This window comes from Scleropages formosus, chromosome 5 (genome assembly GCF_900964775.1).
Source record: "Scleropages formosus chromosome 5, fSclFor1.1, whole genome shotgun sequence".
Taxonomy (NCBI): Eukaryota; Metazoa; Chordata; class Actinopteri; order Osteoglossiformes; family Osteoglossidae; genus Scleropages; species Scleropages formosus.
The window spans coordinates 20,355,443-20,376,621 of NC_041810.1; the positions used below are offsets into that span (position 1 = coordinate 20,355,443).

Genomic DNA, 21,179 nt, shown 5'->3' on the forward strand with positions numbered 1-21,179 from the left:
AATCTCCGCCTAGTAACACTGAAGAATGGAGCGAGACTCCACTCAGAATCAGGTACGAATCACAACTTGATAATGGCTTCACTTTGCCTGTCACTGGCATTGCTTATCACTGTCTTTTGTCTAATACCAACGGTTGTCTAGTGTAACTCATCTTGCGGTAGCACAATATTTTATATTGCATTATTATTATCTGATTGCTCTCTTGTGACTTTGTAAGCACTTTATACAACATTAACATTGTAAGCTGCCTTAGACAACACACACACACACACACACACACACACACACACACATTTTCTGAACCACTTGTCCCATGCCTTAGACAACAGGTTATGATAAATAAATTGGAAGAACTTTTTGATACGGTTTTCATTGCTGTAAGCTGGTACATGGTAACAATTTTCTATATTGACCCCCTGGTCTAATTTTTGTAGTGCAGTTTTTCCTGTTATTTATGCACTGACTGTCTGGCCTCTTTCAAACCCAGTTAGATGTGTCAAGTTGCCTTACAAACTCATATATGAAAGTTCTGTTCTGTATGCTACTACTACAGCTGACATGTATTGGTAATTGACATTCAGTTTAATAGACAAGCTGTGTATCTAACAGCAATTATAACATCGTAGCCTCAAGATCTGGGTCCTTTAAAACTCCAAAACCCAAACATTTGTTTGTCTTCATTCAGCTTGGTTCATTCTACACGGGATATGGGCTGTGTCTCTGTGATGTGTACACCTCCATGTCCGCCTTGGCGCTTCTTTGAGCTGAGTGAAAAAGAGAGCAACAGAATCTGTTGACACCCATGTTTTCCAACCTGTCATTACCCAGTTTCACCACAACAACTGTGCAAGTTTTGAGCACTGAGGACTTCTGTGTAATGTTTTCTAAGTTTCTCTTTCCAAGTCGATTTGTGAGGATCAAAATATTAATATGCATTTTATGTTACAGACACATATTAACATTTAACACAACCATAGAGAGGACAGTTTTCAGCATACTGGAACAGACCTGTTTTTTATGGACAGTTTAGCATGAAATTTATCAGGTCCACTGCTTGATGACACAGAACATTCAGTGTGATATATATGCCTAATATATTCATAATGGTTGAAAATTAATTTAAGTTGATTGTGGTTAGGTGGACGTGGTGGAGCAGCAGGTTTGACCAGATTCAGCTCTCGGGTGGGTCTGTAGTTTGAGTCCCACTTGGGGTGCCCTGCAACCGACTGACGTCCTGTCCTGAGTGTGTCCCTTCCCCCTCCAGCCTTGTGTCCTGTGCTGCCAGGTTAGGCTCCGGTTTGCCGCGACCCCGTTTGGGACAAGCAGTTTCAGACAATATGTGTGTGTGTGTGTGTGTGTGTGTGTGTGTGTGATTGTGGTTAGCTGTAAAAAGTCTCTTCTTACTGTTGTCTTTGGCGCCACAGTACAGCTCCTCCAATACTGAGACCGAGAATGAGTCCAGCCGCACTGCAGACTCCTAAAGAGAGACCACTTGAATCAAACCATCGATGCTATTTCCACCCTCTTTGATCTTTAGCATTCCCTGCTAATGTTACTGTCACAACCCCTGACGATCAAACTTGGGATGAGTGTAGGGGGTGCCACCCCCAGAGCCACTCAGCCACATCAAGCACACCTGAACCCAGTAAACACTAAAACCCCAGCATCATAGAAGGAGTGACAGACAAACACCTGGCTGCAGATTCTTGATCAGCTCTCTACTGCCTTTCCTAGCGATTACTTAGTGATTCTCAGTCCATGTTTACTCATATGCTTCTGAAGTCCTGTTCACAGTGTGTTTGTGTTCTAGTCCAGTGCTCCAGTCCTGTCTGCGTCTGTCCTCCATGCTATTCTCCCGGTCCCATGTCCCTGACTGGTCTAAGTCACGTTTCTGTGTACTGCTTCCCTTAAGAGACACAGTGCATCTCATCGCTGCATGTTCCTTGTCTCACTTTGGCACTTTCTTTCTTTGGTTGCACAGTTCGCATAGATATGTTCATTCTGCTTTTGCGAACATCACCCTTCTTGTCTGCATTTGGACAGCAACACACATCCGTGTCCCTTTTACCTCCGGACATTACAGAAGAATCTGCCACAAAACGATGAACTCAACAGAGTTAAAAGCACTCCAGCAGGTGGTGGCTTCCAACGGAGAGCACCAAAGCACCCATCATCTGCAACTTGTTCACGTCGCAGAATTGATGGCAATAAGGTGACTCCTCTGAGGGGAAACCCCACACGACGCCCTCAGTTTATCCTGACCTGAATTGTCGTTGGATGTGACCACCCGCAATGGAAGAGGGAAAGCTGAAACCAACACGGAACCCCGCGTCTCACAACACAAAAATGAGACCAAATGGAATACAGAGGGACACTTGACTCTGAGGGAGCTACAGTGCCATTTTCAAGAGGGATTGTGTTTTTATTGCTGCTCTGCCCAGCACTTTATCATTTTATGTCTGGGGGCTGTGTTATCACAAAAGCAAGGAAATCCACTAAAAATGTATCCCTGTTCATTCTTTTTACATAAATTATCTGCCTCTGAAATGAATTTTGATGTTGGAAACAGGGAAGGACTTTGTTCTAGCTTTTAATATTTACGGCTAAGTGGAGGTCCCATGGCAATTGCCACCTGGCCTCCTAGAACCCTTGCCAGCCCTCAATAGTCCCTGGTCTCATATTGCTCTCGACTTCATCACAAATCTGCCCGCTTGGAGGGACACAGTTATACTTGTGGTGAGCGATAGATTTTCTAAAGCCTATCATCTGATCCCTATTAAGAAATTGCCCACAGCAGTGGAGCCAGTGGAAGCCATGTTCCAGCAAGTCTTCGGCTTGCATGGGATTCCAAAAAACATCATCTTTGACCGAGGGTCCCAGTTCACATCCAGGGTGTGGAAAGCATTTGCTCTTGACTTTGGGTATCAGTCAGTCTTACTTCAGGCTATCATCCCCAATCAAATGGACAAGTGGAGAGGCTGAACCAGGAGACTGGGCAGTTCCTCCATAGTTATAGTTCACAGAACCAGGCTAACTGGAGTTGGTATCTCCCCTGGGCAGAGTATTAACAGAACTCGCTGGTCCACTAAATTGACTCCATTCCAATATGTAATTGGGTATCAGCCCCCTCTGTTCCCTTGGACTCCTGAATCCAGAGATGTTCCAGCAGTGGATGAGTGGTACAAGACAGGTGAGTCAGTCTGGGAAGCGTCCCACACCTAACTTCAACACTTTGTCCAGACTGCCAAGGCACATGCAGACAAGAAGCAACACACAGTCTTCTATCAGCTAGGACAGAGAGTCTGCCTGTCAACTCAGGACATCAAACTGCCCTTGCCATCAAGAAAACTGTCCTGCAAATACATTGGACCCTTTAAGACTGTGAAGAGAATTAAACTTGTCACAAACCACTTACAGTTACCCGCCTATTACAGAATTTGTCCCATGTTCCATGTCTCAATGCTCAAGCCTGTTTTCATGTGACTTTTACAGCATCAGTCTCCCGTTGCTCCACCTCCACCCCTTGAGGTGGATGGTGCCCCAACTTATACTGTCAAGACTCTCCTGAACTCCAGACGACATAGAGGCTGCATGTACTACCTGGTGGACTGGGAGCGGTATGGACCAGAACAGCAATCCTGGGTCCCGGCATTTTAGACCCAAGCCTCATAAAAGATTGCCATTGATTGCATCCTGACCGTCCTATCTGTCACGAGCCCTGTTCAACGTATTTGTGTTGTAGTCCAGCGCTCCAGTCCCATTTGTGGCTGTCCTCCATGTCCTTGTCCTGCTCCCATGTCCCTGCCCGGTCTAAGTGATGTTTCTGCATATAGTTTCCATTACAAGAACACTCAGCAGGTGTTCCTCATCTCACTTCGGGACTTTCTTTCTGTTTGCACAGTGTACATTGATATATCCACTCTGCTTTTGAGAACATCACCCTTTTTGTCCACATTTGGATGCACGACAACACGTCAGTATCCCTTTTACCTCCGGACGTGACAGTTAATACTTACCAATTGTTACACATGAAAAATCCAAATTTTGAATTAATTTATCTTGTTCTGCAATAGTACAAGAGATGCTAAAGTTGAGCAGCTAATTTTAGTATGCAGCTGGAAAAATATCACATGTGCACAGGGTAAGACTGTCTCAGATGATCAATCTAAACTGATACCATGCAGGAAAACACAATTCTCTTCATATTCGTCACATTTTAATCCATGTTTAATTGTTTTAAAAAACTTTAATGAAATGATGCAAGCTTTTGGCACATAACGTGTTTAGGATATAGCGTGAATAGCTATGAGACAGGTTACTGAGAACTTGAACATCTGCATCTGAGATTACACTTCAATCTCATTTAACAGTATTATAAAATATCACCTCATCTTGCTAATGTAATAAAAACTGAGAAGTCTACAGACCTGATCTTGTAGATAGCGACAAGTGTTGCACTGTGCTTGTTTCCATAGTGGTAGATTGAGCTTTTGGCTTAGCTTTGGAACAATCTATATGAGGAACTGCAAATGAGAAATGCATGTTTTTTCAGTAAAAAACTAATTGTTCTTGAAAGAGCATAAGCTAGTCTTCAGCATAGAGAAGCACTGAGGAGGGAAATATCACAGATTGATGGAGTGTACTTTTTACTTTTCCTGTAATATACTGTATTATTTATCCTAATATATAAAATAATTCCCTTTTGTACCCTGTGTACTTTTTGACGTGCAACATCTGGGAAGAAACAGCTGTATTAAGCCTCATAATTTAGGGATCAAAGAAATCTGAAAAAGGTCAGTGCCAACACACAAAGTAACAACTAATTATCAAGGTATTTGTGCCACTGGCAAGGCAGACCATAACATTTCTCAGAGTAAAATCAGCAACCAACATCATTTTATGGCTTCTGTTAACAGCTCAAGACTGGTGGATGATTTAGGATGGTAACTTTGATTTCCGGCCACCATCACAGAGATGTGTCAAAGACTACACATTGTCTTGTTGTGGGGCAGCGGGCCAAAGAATGGTTTGAGTTGCCACCTCCAGCTATTGCACCCTTGAGCAAAGCACTTACTCTGACTTGCTCATGTAAAATTAACTAGCTGTATAAGGTATGAGGTATCTCTTCCTGGGATCAGGCTGTGGATTGATAAACCTGGTTGGGTTGCCTAGGCAAAGGTATCTGATGTTGAAGATCCAAAACATTCAGTTGATTCACTGATCGTGTGTCCAAGTGCATCAGAAGCTATAGAAGAGGGTGCAGTGGCACAGTGGGTTAGACTTCAGTCCTGCTTTCCGGTGGGTCTGGGGTTCGAGTCCCGCTTGGGGTGCCTTGCGATGGACTGGCGTCCCGTCCTGGGTGTGTCCCCTCCCTCTCTGGCCTTATGCCCTGTGTTACCGGGTAGGCTCCGTGACCCCGTATGGGACAAGTGATTCTGAAAATGTGTGTGGGGATGTGTATATATATACCTCAAAAAAATTAAAGGAATACTTTTTAATCAGAGTATAGCATCAAGTCAGTTAAACTCCTGGGATATTGATCTGGTCAGTTAAGAAGCAGAGGAGGTTGTTAATCAGTTTCAGCTGCTTTGGTGTTAATTAAATTAACAACAGGTGAACTAGAGGGGCAACAATGAGACGACCCCCAAAACAGGAATGGTTTTACAGGAGGAGGCCACTGACATTTTTTCCCTCCTCATCTTTTCTGACTGTTTTTCACTAGTTTTGCATTTGGCTAGGGTCAGTGTCACTACTGGTAGCATGAGGCGATACCTGGACCCTACAGAGGTTGCGCAGGCAGTCCAACTCCTCCAGGATGGCACATCGATACGTGCCGTTGCCAGAAGGTTTGCTGTGTCTCCCAGCACAGTCTCAAAAGCATGGAGGAGATTCCAGGAGACAGGCAGTTACTCTAGGAAAGCCGGACAGGGCCGTAGAAGGTCCTTAACCCATCGGCAGGACCGGTATCTGCTCCTTTGTGCAAGGAGGAACAGGATGAGCACTGCCAGAGCCCTACAAAATGACCTCCAGCAGGCCACTGGTGTGAATGTCTCTGACCAAACAATCAGAAACAGACTTCATGAGGGTGGCCTGAGGGCCCGACGTCCTCTAGTGGGCTCTGTGCTCGCTGCCTGGCACTCTGGAGCTCGATTGGCATTTGCCATAGAACACCAGAATTGGCAGGTCCACCACTGGTGCCCTGTGCTTTTCACAGATGAGAGCAGGTTCACCCTGAGCACATGTGACAGACGTGAAAGGGTCTGGAGAAGCCGTGGAGAACGTTATGCTGCCTGTAACATCGTTCAGCATGACCGGTTTGGTGGTGGGTCAGTGATGGTCTGGGGAGGTATATCCATGGAGGGACACACAGACCTCTACAGGCTAGACAATGGCACCCTGACTGCCATTAGGTATCGGGATGAAATCCTTGGACCCATTGTCAGACCCTACGCTGGTGCAGTGGGTCCTGGGTTCCTCCTGGTGCACGACAATGCCCGGCCTCATGTGGCGAGAGTATGCAGGCAGTTCCTGGAGGATGAAGGAATTGATACCATTGAATGGCCCCCACACTTGCCTGACCTAAATCCAATAGAACACCTCTGGGACATTATGTTTCGCTCCATCCGACGCCGCCAGGTTGCACCTCAGACTGTCCAGGAGCTCAGTGATGCCCTGGTCCAGATCTGGGAGGGAATACCCCAGGACACCATCCGTCGTCTCATTAGGAGCATGCCCCGACGTTCTCAGGCATGCATACAAGCACGTGGGGGCCATACAAACTACTGAGTACCATTTTGAGTTGCTACAATGAAATTTCAGCAAAATGGACTAGCCTGCCGCATCATTTTTTTCACTTTGATTTTCGGGGTGTCCTTGAATTCGGCCCTCTGTAGGTTGATAATTTTCATTTCCATCAAACGATGTGGCATCCTTTCGTTCCTAACACATTACCCAGTCCATATCAGTATAGATATCCAGCATGATTTTTTTCCCTATTGAGATCTGATATGTTTTCAAAGTGTTCCTTTAATTTTTTTCAGTAGTGTATATATGTAAAAAAAGCTGTGACTATTGCATTTTCCAAGAAAGTGTCAATTATCTCTTTACATCTCTGAGTCAGTGGATGAATGTGTAAGACCATCATGTTAAAAAGTCTTATCGGCCTCTGAAGGATGAGACAGGAAATGTTTTTAAAGATATACAGAAAGTCCCCAGGATGTAAGATCAGGATGTGATAAGCTGTTCTAACACAGACACACAGAAGGAGACTGAAATAAAACCAATACCTGAATTGGTTGGTTTTTATATGACCAAGCTAGTAATTATATAGACACACACATTTTGTAAACCACTTGTCCCATTTGGGGTCACGGGGAGCCAGAGCCTAACCTGGCAACACAGGGTGTAAGGCTGGAGGGGGAGGGGACATACCCAGGACAGGACGCCAGTCTGTCGCAAGGCACCCCAAGCAGGACTCAAACCCCAGACCCACTGGATAGCAGGACCTGGTCCAACCCACTGCGCCACTGCACCCCCAGCCTAGTAATTATATACTCTCTGGAAAATAATTTAATTTGATTTGTTAAGTGAGACGTAGTTGAAATCTGGTCTATTGACACATAGTGATATAAATTTACTGCTGAATAATTGCTGAATTTAATTCTGCATACATTTGCATTACAGCAAGGTCACACCTTCCTTTCCTTAACCTGCCAACCCCTTGAACATGCTGGAATCAACCTGTTTTCATCTTATAGACTACATGCATTTTGTGTTGATTGTGTTCAGCACTCACCTTCGACTGTCTTCGTCTCTGACATACCTGGATGGAAAGAGAAGGGGAAATTAATCACCCATACCATACCACAGTTCAGCAGTGTTGCACAGCATAAGGTAATTCAGCACACAATCAAAACACTTACTCCCTCATTCTCTTCAATTAAAGGGTCTACAGCATTGCCAATGACAAAATGAATTGTTTGACCTTCTCTTCGTACTGTACTTTCTAGTGGTAAATGTCTAGCATGTCTTTTTCAAAACAGAACACTAGTTCTTTCAAAAACTCACATGTATTTTATAACCAGTTATACACTGGCTCCTTGTGTTATGAATTTTTTTTGTGTTCAATTTAATTTTCTTCACTGTGATGGACTGAACTATTAGGCTAGTGCTGAATCATTCAGAAGTAGCCTCTGGACTACTGCGACCCTGCCAAGGAAAAGCTGTGAACAAAAGTGAGTGAGTGAGCGAGCAAGCAAATGAGTCAGTTAATTTTCTTCACTTATTCTAAAATTTATTTCTCTTGCGTAGCTAATCCTGCATTTTGGCTGTTACCTGGCAGCAGAACGCATTCAAACAGAACCGGTGTTTAGGACTTCAAGTTGCCCACACAGTGTTTACAGCTTGTGTGCAGTGTTCCTCAGTGTCAGTGATAAATAACAACATCACAAAAATTGTGCATGTTTATGGAATGAATTGGTCAAAAACTGGCAATGAACAGGAGTTTATGGAAAGAAGACAATTTACTTTTCATTTTAAACTGATCCAGCATGAAGTTTATAAAACATAAAATAACATTAAATAATACATTCTTACAGTGTATTTTCATGTACTAAAGCTTTAACCAGGACTTTAAGAGACTCTCTGGCCCAAAAATAATCTGATAACCATTTGTACCATTATACTGTTTTGATGGTGTAGATAGAAAAGAAGCCTCGAAGTGGATAGAATCTGTCAAACACTTCACATACAACCCCAATTCCAAAAAAGTTGGGGCAGTATGGAAAATGCCAATAAAAATAAAAAGGAGTGATTTGTAAATTTAGTTTTACTTGTATTCAAAGAAAAACAGTGTAAAGAGAAGATATTTTCATGTTTTGCTTAATCAGCTGCATTGTTTTTTGAAGATATACATTTATTCTGAAACTGATGCCTGCAACTCATTCCAGAAAAGTTGGGACGGGGTAGTTTTGGACTAATAACAATGTGACAAGTTGAAATGACAAGGTGATGTGAAACAGGTGATGATATATAAGGAGCCTCCAAAAAAAGACCTAGTTCTTCAAGAGCAAGGGTAGGTCAAAGCTCACCAATTTGTCAACCAATGCATCAGTGCATAATCCAGCACTTTGAGAACAACTTTGTCCAAAGACAAATTGATAGGATTTTGGTCATTTCACCCTCTACAGTGAACAATATAATGAAAAGATTCAAGGAATCCCGTCAAATCTCGGTACGTACAGGGCAAGGCCAAAAAACACTTCCGAATGCACATGATTTCCAGTCCCTCAGATGTCACTGTTTTAAAAACTGTCATGTGTCTGTAATGGATATCATGAAATGGGCTTGGTAATACTGCAGTAACCCTTTGTCAGTCACCACCATTTGCTGCTGCATCCACAGATGCAAGTTAAAGCTTTACTACACAAAGCAGCAGCCATACATCAACATGGTCCAGAAGCACCACTGACTTCTCTGGGCTCAGTCTCATCTGAGATGAACAGTAGCACAGCGGAACTGTGTTTCGTGGTCCGATGAGTCAACATTGCAAATAGTTTTTTTCAAAAACAGCCGTCGCATTCTCCAGGCAAAAGAGGAAATGGACCATCCATGCTGTAATCAGCATCAGGTCCAAAAGTCAGCGTCTGTAATGGTATGAGGGCGTGTCAGTGCCTGTGGCATGAGTAACATGCACTTCTGTAAAGGTACCATTAATGTAGAAAGATACATACAAATTTTGGAGCAACATATGTTGCCACCCAAATGCTACCTTTTCCAGGGATGCCCCTGCATTTTATAGCAGGATGATACCAAACCGCATTCTGCCCAGATTTCAAGTTCATGGTTGTGTAAGCAGAGAGTGTGGGTACTAGACTGGCCTGCCTTCAGTCCTGACCTGTCTCCGATTAATGTGTGTCGCATCATGAAGCACAAAATACGGCAAGAATTGCACAGCTGAAGACCTGTAATGGATGAATGCGGGAAAATTCCGCTTGCTAAACTTAACTAAATTAAGCTAAGCTAAACTGTTTTTAGTGCCCAAGTGTTTATAAGTGTTATTAAAAGACATGATGATGTTACACAGTGGTAAACACTCGAATGTCTCAGCATTTTTTTGGAACGTGTTGCAAACATCAATTTCGGAATAAAACAAGCAGCTGGTTTGATAAAACATGAAAATACCTTGTCTTTATACTGTTTTTGTTTGAATAAAAGTAAAGGTAAATTTAGAAATCACTTTTTTTTTGTTTTGTTTTATTAGCGCTTTCCATACTATCCCAACTTTTTTGGAAATGGGGTCGTACTTGGATGAAGGTATCGGTCATTGGATTTGATTAGGAAGTTGTGGAAAACATGTATTTTTCTGTTTTCAGTAATTTTATATTATTTTTAATTTTGCTTGAAGTTAGTAAAACTAATTAAATACATCAAGTATTTTTCAAACACAAGAGTTTTAATTTGTTATTTTATCCAAGGTCAAGACAAAACCTGACCGGCAAACAAATCCAGCGAGGTTGTTGCGCTTTCACAGATTTTGACTCTTCTGAACAGGAGACTTCATGGATTTACAAACAAATCAAGTTACAAACAGACTTCCATTCCCTGTTGTGTCCTTAAGTTGAGGAGGCTCTGTACCTTGCTAGCATACTGACATTGCTACCTTACTCTGTGAACTGTAGACAGAGGCGGCTATATGAGGGTCTTTTGAGCCCACATTGTATCCACTCTGCACAGGAGTCAACTTGAAGGAAAGAGTTTCAACACTTACTTATGCAGGCAAACTCTCCGTGACGCCACTTCAGGGTTCCATTTTTATTAACACATTGAAAATAGTTGGAGGTCCCTGCTTTTCTCAGATAGCCCTTCTTGCAGGCATACCGCAATATGCAGCCCTCTTGGAGTGTCTGTGTTTCATTGAATGGCTGTACATTTTCCATCACCGGTGGAGGAGGGCACGAGGCTGGAAACCAATGAGAAATGCTTTATAATTTCAAACCCATGCCTTTCAGTGAGACAGCCCCTACAGTTTGAAGACCACAAACAAAGACTGACAAAGTGTTCCCAATAGCTTGTAGCCCCAAGAACAAAGCTCTGACAGGCCAAATGGACAGTGTCTCCAACAGCAGACAGGTCACACAGCAACGATGCATGATTTATAAGCATGATCTTGCATGAAAATGATACACTTTTGTACAGTAAAGTGTGCAGTGAAACCATCAGTGTGTCCAAGTCATGCTAGAAAAGGATTTTTTAAGGAAAAGTTATCACTAGTGTATGTGTGTATTCATTAGGAGCTATTTCAATTGTTGTGATGCTTCATTTTCAGATTGTACACAGCTGCTGTACAAAACATGCTACCAAAATGTACCCGTATAATTAGTGGAAAATTATGAAAGTCGCAGGTAGTTCTTGAGGCCATTTGGAAATAGTGGGTAGACTTTTTGTACAAATCATGTGAACAGAAACTTACTTTTAAATTTATTTATTTGGCAGTTGCTTTTTTCCAAAGCGACTTCCAATGAACTTTATGTAGTCTTATCAGCCCACACACCTTATTCACCAAAGTGACTTACACGGCTAGATACACTACTTACAATGGGTCACTCATCCATACATTAGTGGAACACTCTCTCTCACTCACACACTATGGGGGAACCTGACCAGCATGTTTTTGGACCGTGGGAGGAAACCCACGCAGGCACAGGGAGAACATGCAAACTCCACACAGGCTGACTGTAGATCGAACCCATGCCCTCTTGCACAGTGGCACACTCACTGTGCCACCGTGCCAAAACTTTCATGGAAAGAGATGTGTTTTTATCATACACTGTACACGCAGCAATATTGATGAGGTAAAATGTTGCTTGAGGATTATTTGGTCACCTTGATGACGCAAAGAGTCAATGTTGAACTGAATGCTGACCAATGGATGTCATTATGAACCGATGGCTGATGGCTGAAGACCAAGATGTTTGAAAAGCATGATGTTGCTTGGCATGTTGATTGGGCCTTTTGTGAATCTATGAATCTTCTACCTCTTTCTTACTGCATGTGTATGGTGGCTTTCTTTAAAGGTCATCTTATATTTCCTTTGAGATCAAATTACCTCAACTGGCAGGAAGCAATACAATTTTTTTGAAGTGGTAAAAAAAATCCCCTCTTTCTGCAAGCAGACAGTGAGAAGAGGTGAGAATGTGAGAAATAGCTCTCACAGACAGAATGGAGCTACATGTGCAGGAGTAAAGTTCACACGTTATCGACTAGTCTTTTCGAAGGTAACTGCTAATCGTCTTCTGTTACATTTTGGCTCTTCCATTCTCACTGCTATTATTCTTATTTCATCAGTAGCAACTTACAGTTTTACTTCTTTATAATGGACATCCACTACACATCATCCAACAAAACACTGTAAAAATTGACACAGTATTTCATGTTTCACTCATATGTATTTACATTCATACTCTTCTTTGATATCTTGGTTGTCAGTACTTACCTGAGGATTTTGTAGTTTTGGGACCATCTGTTGGGTCAATACCTAAACATTGAAAAGAAGGAAAAATTGAAGAAAGTAAAATAACTTCCCAGGTGGGTTTTTGGAGGGCAGCATGTTACTTGGGTACAAAGAACAGAACTACATTTGAAACATGTATGAAAATCAAAACAGTGTTACGTTAAACATTTTATCCTTTCAACTGTACTGTTTCTTTGGTTGAAATTAAATAAAGAAAACATTTGGGGAAACATTAGTATTCGGAGCAAAATTCTAACCTTCAAGATGCATTAAAGAGAAAGCAGATCAATCAAACTGTAGGTTGGTTCCCTGACTTTAAAAAAACATTAAGAAACCATCTTTCAGTGACAATATTTCCCCATGTACGTATGTTTCTGCCTGGACATGCCCATAGGCTGACCTCATTACTAGGAGAACATGCATCAGGTTTAACAACTTGCCCAATGAAACACTAAGCAAACAAGAGTACAAAGCACTTGGTCAGGGTCCATGGGTGCATTTCACCATGACTGTCAAGTACGATCATGTATACAATTTATACAATTTTGACAGCTTGAAGGAAACATTTTTGAGTTTCCCAGGGCACTACACCTTGTTGAACTAATAATAAATCTTTCTTGATCAAAATAACACTGGTTCAGCTACTCACTGGGTGTGAAAGCCAGTGCAGAACAGCTGGCAGAAGTACTGCCGTCCAAGCATCATCTCGCTTTCCTGTGTATAAATGGTCATTAGAAATTTACATCAACAGTTGCTATTGTGGCAGAAAGGCCTGCGTTTAAAAAAAAAAACTGGCTCACAAGTGTCACACCCCTGACCACACACACCGCAGCCTACCGCAACTGGCATGAATCAGCGGGATTGAATATAAAAAACCATGCCACTGCTCCCAGGTTGCAGAATCAACCGGAGACAAATGTCCTCTCTGAGTTCGCAACCTGCATCTCCCGTCCTTCGCCTTGTGTTCTGTCTCGTTACCTCAGTACTGTTTCCTCACCCCAAGTCCTGATGTCTCAACCTTGACCACAGCTCCGTCCCTCGACCTTGACCTTGGATCATCCCTCGTACGACGTTCGCACGTCGATTCATTGACACACACCCGTTCCGACCACAAATATTGCTTAGGCTTTCAGAAAAGTAATAAAACAATCCTGCACTTGGGTCCTACCTACGGTCTCCTACACTCATGCCCCTGACAACAAGAGTGTGCACTGGTTTCTGTAATTTATTGAAACTTTGTAAGAAAAGCAGGGTAAGTTCGGAAGATACATTCCTTTTTTACAAACTGAGGACTAGTAACAGTAAAACTGAAGATAACAAAGAAGCAGGGGAAATGAATGCTACAGAGAGGGAAGAAGCAGGGAGAATGTGTGCTGCTAAGAGAGACGAGGAGGACGCAGAGATACAGTCGGAGAGGGAGCTTGTGGAGAAGCTCTACAGAGACAACACAGATCAGACCAGAATCAGAGATGAGCAAAGATACTCATGCAGTCAGTCATTGCCCACCAGGTCTATAGGTTACATAAGTTGTATCTGCAAACATAAAAAAATAATTTCCAATATCCAATTTGCATCATTAGCATCTAATGTTGTTTTATAGACATTTCTAAGTCCAGAGGTAAAGCTCCAGTACAGCCATGACTGAAGGTGTTTCCCAGGACTCTTCAGGAGACAGAAGAAGAAGCTTTAAGAGTGAACGGTACACAAGTTGGTTAGAATATGCCACAACTGCAGACTTTGCCTTCTGTTATACTTATAGACATTTTAGCCTCCCCAGCCACACAGAATCCACGTTCATAAATACTGTATCAGTGTCCAGAGATTTAGTACTGTTGAACATTTTTATTTTTCTTTACAAGGGGACATAGGATATGGTTTATTTAACAATTTCTTTAGAATTTGGATGCAGAAAATGGCTATAGTTCTCTTTTTCTTTCACACGCTTCTCTCTGTGTTGTTTCAGATAACTTGCCTGATGTTCCTTATTTGTAACATTTCCCTTTTTGCAGTGTTACTTGACAGCTGTTTTCTGTTTTTAGAGCAAAAGCTTGATTGGCCAAACAAAGGAATAAACATGAAAAGTCTGAGAAATGTCTGCTGTAATATAGACTGAGTAAGCAGGGGAAGAGTGTCTAACTGTATTTATGTGTGAAAGACTTGTGTTCATTTTGTTTAATGAGAGTCCCATAACATTTTTTGTTTGCTGACTTTATTAAGATATTTGTCATTTTATTCTGAAATTATCAGCCTACATTTTTTCCTTCTTTTGTATGGCATTGGAAATAAATTGGTAACTTTAAATTTCTTCTGTACATTTGGAATTTCTGTCTGTAGAATTTGCTTTTGGTACAGCATGTCACAGTCAGTTGTGATTTTTTTTTTTTTTTTTGGCCACCTCAGTGAAATCACTGGGTCTTACTTGCCCCCCCTGAAAAAAACTTCTGGCTATGCTCCTGCCTTCAGGTCTTGTACAAGTCCAGAATGAGGAAGCAGGCGGGCAAAATCGTCACTCATTCCACACACCATGGGCACAAACTCTTTACACATCTCCCCTCTGGCAGGCGTTACAGAGCACCGTCCACCAGAACGACCAGATGCAAGAACAGTTTTTTCCCCTCAGGCCATCACTTTCATCAACAGTTAACACTCCCCCATAGGTCTGCCATCAGTACAACATTATTCAACCACTTTTGGTAATTTAAGTCTTATTTACTTTTACTATGTATACTCTCATCTTTGTATACTCTGTAACTATGCTATTATTTATTTATTCTATAATTCTGTGTTAGCTGTTTGTTTGTTTGTTTGACAGAACCACAGCACATTCCTGGAGTGCGTCAGCACACTTGGCCAATAAAACTCATTCTGATTCTGATACTCTGTTCTCCCTCTCCACCTGCATGACCTGTCCTACTTTGAATTGCATCTTGTCTCTATCACTGCCCCAATCACTTTTGTTGTTGTTCTGTACCGCCCCCCTGGCCCTCTTGGCCGCTTCCTGGATGACCTTGACATCTTGTTGAGCTCTCTCTCAGGGTACAACTTTCCATTGATTCTCCTGGGTGACTTCAACCTGCATGTCGAGGACACTCATGCAAGCTGCCTCCTATCACTCCTGCAGTCCTTTGACCTCTCCCTGTCCTAGTCCCCTGCTACTCACAAAGCTGGCAATCACGCTGACCTTGTCTTCTCCCGTAACCATGGCTGTCCTGTCCTCTCTCTTACTCCACCGCATGTGTCTGATCATTTCTTCATCTACTTCCAGCCGTACGCCAGTACCCATCCCTCTCCTGCTTTTACACCCATTTTCACCTTCCACCATAACCTAAAATCTCTCTCGCCTTCCTGCCTTGCCTCTGCCACACTGTCCTCTCTCCCATCTGCTGCATAATTCTCACATTTGTCAACAGGCAATGCTGCAGTTGTTTTCTTCTCAGCCCTATCTCACTCTCTTGATTCTCTCTGTCATCTGACTTCCAGACCAGCATGCCCCAGTTCCACCCCATGGCTGACTGATATACTATGTGCCAACAGGAGCAGACTCCAGGCTTCAGAGTGATGATGGCAAAAATCTAACACTCGCACGGACCTGGGTGCCTACAAGGATCTCTTAGCAACCTTTCACTTTGCTGTCTCTTCAGCTTAAACCATGTTATTCCACAACAAAATACCATCTGCAATTAACAAACCACACATACTCTTTGCCACCTTTTTATTCCTACTCTGCCCTCTGCCACCTCCTCCTCCGCCTTCTTTTACTATTCATCAACTCATTGCTCACCTCTTGGTGATTCCCAAACGCCTTCAAAACTGCCCTCATTCTACCTGGGTGGCATGGTAGTAGCACAGCGAGTAGCACTGCTGTCTTACAGTGCCTGGGTGGTGCAAAAGAATGTGGGTTTGATCCCCACTCAGTCTGTGTAGTGTTTGCATGTTCTCCCTGTGTCCGAATGGGTCCTGCTACAGTTCCAAGACATGCTGTTCAGGTTCACCCATAGTGTGTGAGTGACAGAGGGAGTGTGTTCCACTGATGTATGGATGAGTGACCCATTGCAAGTAGTGTATCTAGCAGTGTGAGTCACCTTGGTGGATAAGATGTGTGGGCTGATAAAACTACAGAGAGTTCAATGGAAGTTGCTTTGGAGAAAAGCATCTGCTAAATTAATAAATGTAAACCTATGGTAAAGAAACCCTCTCTGGATCCCAACTCAGTCCAAAACTACCCTGGCCTTCCTGCTACTGCCATCAAACCTCTATAGTTGATACAGAATGCTGCTGCATGAGTTGTGTTTGACCAGCTGAAGCATTCCCACGTATTTCCCCTCCTTGTCTCTCTGCATTGGTTTCTTATAGCTGCCTGGAGCAAATTTAAGACCCTGGTTATAGCCTACAAAAGCATAACTGGAACTGCTCCCAGATATCTAAAAGACCTGATCATCTGCTACACCCCAATCAGACTGCTTCGCTCTTCCATATCTGTCCGCTTGGTGGTCCCAGGCACAAAAGGTCCAAAAGCAAAAAGTTTTTGGTTCTGGCCTCATGTGGTAGAATGAGCTCCCCCTGTCACTCAGAACTGCAGAATCTCTGTCTACATTTAAAAAGGTTAATAAAATTCACCGTTTCCAGACTCACTTCTCCTATGATCTCTTAAGTTCATGTAATGTGTAAATGTTCATCCTGTATAACTTTGAGATCATAACTGTTGAACAACAGATAAACCTTCACACGGCTATTTGTGTAATGTACATGTTTAAAAAAACATTAGGAATATGATTAGGAATTGTCAATATTCAGATAAAGGTGTGCAGTGCAGACTAACAAGTGAAATGCACAGGTAAAACGACAAACGTGCAACAAAGAGATGTACAGAGTGTTCTTATAAGGACGGTAAGTGGAACAGGGGTACGAGACCAGAGAAGGTGCACTGGGGCATGATGGAGGCAGGGCTGAAACACAGGACCAGGACAGGGGCATGGAGGACTGGTGCAGACAGGACAGGAACAGAAATGCACGGAGAACAAGACTTTGAGAAAACAGATACATAAATAAGGCCCGTTTACCGAACGCAGACAAGGCAATGTAATGTTGATTAATAATCCGTAACCTGATAGTACTCCTCCCCTTTTTTAAGGCTGGTCGACAATTCGGGATGAGGTGCACTGATGGGGTTGGGTGGGGCTGGACTGGCATCCCTCATGATCATTTGAATTGTTCTGCTGGGTCACATCAGTCTATTTGCAACTCAATCTGTTCGTAAAACCAGCTACTACGGTGCAATAAATTGGAGGTTAATAAGAGCGATGTCGCTTGATTTACTCCTGGGTTAGGTTCTGTAAAACTTCAAATAAAACTATAATGAATTAAAAATTCAAAAGACTTATCTGCTGAGCAGGCTCTGAGAAAAGTTTCAGATATAGCTACTGTATAATAAAAAAATGCATTGTAGGCTACATTATTATTCATTGTGTGTGTACATTATACACACATTATTATGTGTTAAAGCTACATTAAATGGAAAAGCTACATTAAATCAGAACTAATTCACTAATAATAAAAATACTTAATCTCTAAAACTTCCCATTACAAGGCAAGTGTTGACTGATTTATTCCATAGATGTATGCAATAGTTGTCATTTAGTCATTGATCCCTGACATTCAGGAAAACCAGACATACATAAACACCAACAGCAATTTCAGTAAGAGTGGTCCTCACGCTTTTCTTTGGTTTCTATTCTGTGTGTGTTTTATGCCAACTAAGAACGGGATGTGGAAAAAGGGGTGGCGTTGAATGAATAAATTATAATTAAAAATAATTTAACTGAAAATTTTTATATAAGGGGGCACAGTGGCGCAGTGGGTCGGACCGGGTCTTGCTTTCCGGTGGGTCTGGGGTTCGAGTCCCGCTTGGGGTGCCTTGCGACGGACTGGCGTCCTGTCCTGGCTGTGTCCCCTCCCCCTCCAGCCTTATGCCCTGTGCTTGCTGGGTTAGGCTCTGGCTCCTCACGACCCAAAATGGGACAAGGGGTTCAGATGGTGTGTGCATGTTTATATAATCAAAAGTTTGTGACTTTGAATGTTTGTAACATGAGGATCTAGTATGACTTACTCTTAGCATATACTAGCTTTATTAATAGCACATGGTCTGACTGTTGAGAAAAAACTCGTTCAGCTGTTTGTGCTCAGCTTTTTCCAAATAGTGCAATGATAAGGGCTATGCTACTCAAATACTTCTGACTTCTTTTCATACCTCACTCTACAAAGTTAACATTGCTTAGTTTAAACCACTGTTTTTTACCTCTTCATCAAACATTTATATCTATAAATTTTTTTTGGTAGTAGACACTGCTGGATCCAATCATGTTTTATAGACAAATACAAGTGAAAATGTCACTTCATTTAATTCCTGTTTTAATTCTGGCTCATACATTAACATCTTATTGCATTGAAATTGGATTTATTTATATTAGACTTTTTTTCAGAAATACAGAAGAAATATTGTCTGGTGAGAAAATCCCACAGTACTCACTTTTTGCCCAAACAAAGCCCAGGTGGAGGTTCGCCGTCAGAGACAGCAGCAGCAGTGTGAGCCCAAGCATGCTGTGGCAAATCATAATGTGCTCCTCAGGCATGTCCCCTGGTCGAGTACATACAGAGCACTCTTCTGCATCACTGTACTTTTTCAGAGCTCAGCAGAGGAACTACTTCTGTTTTTCTCCCCTCCCTTAAACAGGCTACTCCTCCCCCCACTTTTACTTTCATTCTGAGTTACACTCTGATGTCACAAAGCGTACACAGTAATAAATGAGTCTAAGTCTGCAGCATATTGTCTTACTTTTGGAGAAAAGTTGACGTGTAATGATATTTAATTGTATATAGACGTGTTTTTAGATCAAGACGAATGCATAATGCTAGAGGGACAGAAGAAGGGATTCTGCTTCTTGTTGTAGGATGTCATACGTTTTGACAGCATCAAAGTACCTCCAAAGTAGGCTGATGAGTTCTGTGGGTACGTTGCAACTTATTCAAGTAAGCTGCTGAATCGAATCTCTCTACAAAGTAAATTGTGTGCTTGGTAATCTTTTTTGGAATTAGCTAAATGTGCTTTTTTTATTAGAATTTTTTTTTTGATCAAGAGGTAGAGGAAGGAAGAAGATCACAGTCTGGAGAAAATATGTTACATGCAAGCAGGCAGTGTGGTACAAAGACATAAATGTAATAAATGACTCATCAGACATGCAAATGACCACCTTCAGATGAACAGCAGCTGGAAACTACCTCACCAGCTAGTCCTTCACCAGTTCCTAATTACAGCGGGATTTAAACGCAAAAGTGATCTCCTCATAGTTTGTAAAGTTCATTGTAACCGCTTTCAGCTTCCACAGCACGTTTGAGCAACGATTGCTAGATCCCACACTGGTTCATATAATGACAATTGTTTAATTTATTGCCTATTTTTTCTGAACATGGGGTTTTCCTTCCCCCGGAACCCAACTATATGTTGATATGACACCTGGTCAGGTATTTGGAAGCATTCACCTGCAGTTTTCTCACCATGTTCACGGGTTCAGTGAGTGTGAACAGGACCGTGACAGTTCATTTGTACTAGCCAGCTAAATATAACCCTTCATCTGAAATATTTTTACAAAATTAAAAATAGAAGAGTGAAGAAATCTGGACCATATAAGCAAAGAAAAAAAAAAAACACAAGTTTTTATTTATTCATTATTTTTTCTTCTAGGACCTTCTGGTCACATGTGCAACAGCTTAACCACTTTGGCACTTTCTGTCCTATGCAACATCACCATACAACTTAGTCTGGTTTTGGAAATCACCTATGCACCTTTTTCGGCTGCCTGAAGGGAAATTTTAAACCGTATCGCGCTGTATCTGTTTTTATAATCTTCTTTCTAGAATCATGTGTTGCATGCGTTTACGTTTCCTCACCTCAGTTTCTTTTCAGATGCTAAGATAAACCGGTTCATTTATTCAACCTCACAGAACATCCTGTTTTCTCTTGTGCTGCTTTCTCTGAAAAAAGGAGAATCTCTAATGAGTTGCTTTCTAAACGATGTATAAGGAAAACTGAAGATGGGGCTCACTTTTTTTATTTTATTTTTTATTTTCTCTACAGCATAATATAATATTACTCGGTCCTGCTCATAATGGAAATGAAAAAAAAAAATCTCAGGTAAAAAATATGCTTTATTCTAATATATATTAAAAGTCTAATATATATTAAAAGTTTATTCATAACTGTGTCAGCCAAATGGAAATGAGTGGCCAATGGCGTGACATGGAGCTTAACTGTTACTACAAATTGTTACAAATACTGCATAAAACAAAGTCTAATTTTAATTTAAAAAAGTGAAATAATAATTTCTGAGCAAAATGAAAACTTTGGGCTTTTTGCACACACATATACACAGGGGTGATTTAGAGCAGCCAATTCTCCTGAAATGCATATCTTGGACTGTTGGACCGCTTTGCCTTTTGCAACAGTGTAGAAATATATATCCAATGGGTCATTTTGGAGGATGTCAAAGTTGTGTGTTCTACTGCCCAGATTATCTCTTTACGATTATCGCTGTGTGATTATCGCTGATACTCGCTGTGCCGCTGTGCCACCCTGCCCCCCAGCACTTCTCCCTTTCCGGGTGTTTAGGTCCCA

At 41.9% G+C, this 21,179-nt stretch overlaps 1 protein-coding gene across 1 annotated transcript; it reads right to left on the minus strand.

Moving 5' to 3' along the window:
* Positions 1 to 9: 9 nt before the first annotated feature.
* Positions 10 to 19,170, minus strand: LOC108937798 (uncharacterized). The gene is made up of 8 exons (XM_018757956.2): positions 19,038 to 19,170; positions 12,494 to 12,535; positions 10,769 to 10,960; positions 7,796 to 7,822; positions 4,428 to 4,523; positions 4,017 to 4,064; positions 1,405 to 1,477; positions 10 to 764 (listed from the first exon to the last, which is right to left on the minus strand). The coding sequence occupies exons 1-8, from the start codon at positions 19,138 to 19,140 to the stop codon at positions 692 to 694; spliced, it is 654 nt and encodes a 217-aa protein (XP_018613472.1). The 5' UTR covers positions 19,141 to 19,170; the 3' UTR covers positions 10 to 691.
* Between the last annotated feature and the right edge of the window lie 2,009 nt (positions 19,171 to 21,179).

Coding starts and splice junctions, on each gene's coding strand:
- LOC108937798 (XM_018757956.2), bottom strand. CDS start 19,140: ATGCCTGAGGAGCACATTATGATTTGCCACAGCATGCTTGGGCTCACA. Junction 12,536..19,037: donor GGGCTTTGTTTGGGCAAAAA/GTGAGTACTGTG, acceptor TTCAATGTTTAG/GTATTGACCCAACAGATGGT. Junction 10,961..12,493: donor CAAAACTACAAAATCCTCAG/GTAAGTACTGAC, acceptor ATTGGTTTCCAG/CCTCGTGCCCTCCTCCACCG.